The sequence below is a fragment of the Pipra filicauda genome, unplaced genomic scaffold (genome assembly GCF_003945595.2).
Source record: "Pipra filicauda isolate LSUMZ 115617 unplaced genomic scaffold, ASM394559v2 scaffold706_size140705_pilon, whole genome shotgun sequence".
Classification (NCBI taxonomy): domain Eukaryota; kingdom Metazoa; phylum Chordata; class Aves; order Passeriformes; family Pipridae; genus Pipra; species Pipra filicauda.
The window spans coordinates 82,320-84,126 of NW_024104872.1; the positions used below are offsets into that span (position 1 = coordinate 82,320).

The 1,807-nt window shown below is 52.6% G+C and overlaps 1 protein-coding gene across 1 annotated transcript; it reads right to left on the reverse strand.

Moving 5' to 3' along the window:
• Nucleotides 1-661: 661 nt before the first annotated feature.
• LOC113984050 (olfactory receptor 14J1-like) lies at nucleotides 662-1,570 on the reverse strand (the record flags this gene model as incomplete). Its single annotated transcript, XM_027713739.1, has 1 exon — nucleotides 662-1,570. A coding segment is annotated over exon 1 (909 nt), but the record flags the coding sequence as incomplete, so codon positions are not given.
• Between the last annotated feature and the right edge of the window lie 237 nt (nucleotides 1,571-1,807).

Sequence of the window (1,807 nt, forward strand, 5' to 3'; positions counted from 1 at the left end):
GGAGCTGCCCCAGGATGGCAGCTCTGAAGCACTCCCAGGATGTCCCTGGGAACAGGAGGGGAAGACTGGATCTGAAAATGAAACCCATCCTGGAGATGCACTAAGGGAACTAAGCTCTGCTTCACAAGTTCCCAGGGCCTGTCCCTGCCTGTGCTCCAAGGGCTTCCAGCCCCCAGGACTGTGCTCAGAGAGCACTCAGGCCTTACAGGGAGAAAGGGGCTCAGGAGGACAGTGTGGAAGTGGCAAGAGAGCAGCTCTGCAAAGACCAAGCACTGCTGCTCCTTGGCAGTGCTGCTGGGCTGGGATTATTTTCCCCTTGCCGTTTGCAAATACACCCTGTCCTGCAGTGTGCTGTCCTTTAGGAACATCTAAGAAGAAGGGTCTTGGACAAAGAAGGCACTGCAAGGTCCTTTATTTTGTTTAAATACTCAGAGAGTACAATTCATCATTTATACATCTCTGGGTAAAATTCAATGAGTAGACACTAAATTAGAAGGCAGATGCATAACAATATTTAATTGCACAGAAAATTATTGCAAGAAGAACCCAATGACCTCCTCGACAAACCTGAGCAGGAAGACTGCGTCATTAAGTAGTCCCATTCTGAATGCTACACACCAGAAAACTGGTGCTTTATTGCTCCTGAAAAGCATCCAGCCATCATTTTTCTCAGGGCATCCTTGAGCTCCTGATTCCTGAGGCTGTAGATGAGGGGGTTCACTGCTGGAGGCACCACCGAGTACAGAATTGACACCACCAGATCCAGGGATGGGGAGGAGTTGGAGGGGGGCATCAGGTAGGCAAATATGGCAGTACTGAGGAACAGGGAGACCACGGCCAGGTGAGGGAGGCACGTGGAAAAGGCTTTGTGCCGTCCCTGCTGAGAGGGGATCCTCAGCACAGCCCTGAAGATCTGCACATAGGAGAAAACAATGAAAACAAAACAACCAAGTCCTAAAGAGACAGTAAACAAGAGAAGCCCAATTTCCCTGAGGTAGCCTGAGTGTGAGCAGGAGAGCTTGAGGATGTGTGGGATTTCACAGAAGAACTGGCCCAGGGCATTGCCATGGCACAGGGGCAGGGAAAATGTATTGGCTGTGTGCAGCAGTGAATTGAGAAACCCAGTGGCCCAGGCAGCTGCTGCCATGTGGGCACAAGCTCTGCTGCCCAGGAGGGTCCCGTAGTGCAGGGGTTTGCAGATGGCAACGTAGCGGTCGTAGCACATGATGGTGAGGAGGGAAAACTCTGTTGACATGAAAAAGGCAAAGAAAAAGAGCTGTGCAGCACATCCCGTGTAGGAGATGGTTGTGGTGTCCCAGAGGGAATTGTGCATGGCTTTGGGGACAGTGGTGCAGATGCAGCCCAGGTCTGTGAGGGAGAGGTTGAGCAGGAAGAAGCCCATGGGGGTGTACAGGTGGTGGTCCCAGGCTACGGCGCTGAGGATGAGGCCGTTGGCCAGGAGGGCAGCCAGGGAGATGGCCAGGAAGAGCCAGAAGTGCAGGAGCTGCAGCTCCCGCCTGTCTGCGAATGCCAGGAGGAGGAACTGAGGCATGGAGCTGCTGTTGGACATTTGCTGCTCCTTAGGACAGGGTCTGTTCAGAAAAGGAAAGCACAGGGAACAATTAAGACAGCCCCCTCTCAGCAAAGCCAGTGCAGTTTTCAGGGAAATCCCCTCCAAGTGAAAGGTATTTCTTTTATCTGGTTTGTGTTTTCTGAGGGTGCTGTGAGGAGCAGCAGCTCTGGTCATGTACCACCAAGGACTCAGTTTATAGTGCCCACCCCCAAGGGAAGGCTCAGCACTGCCCAG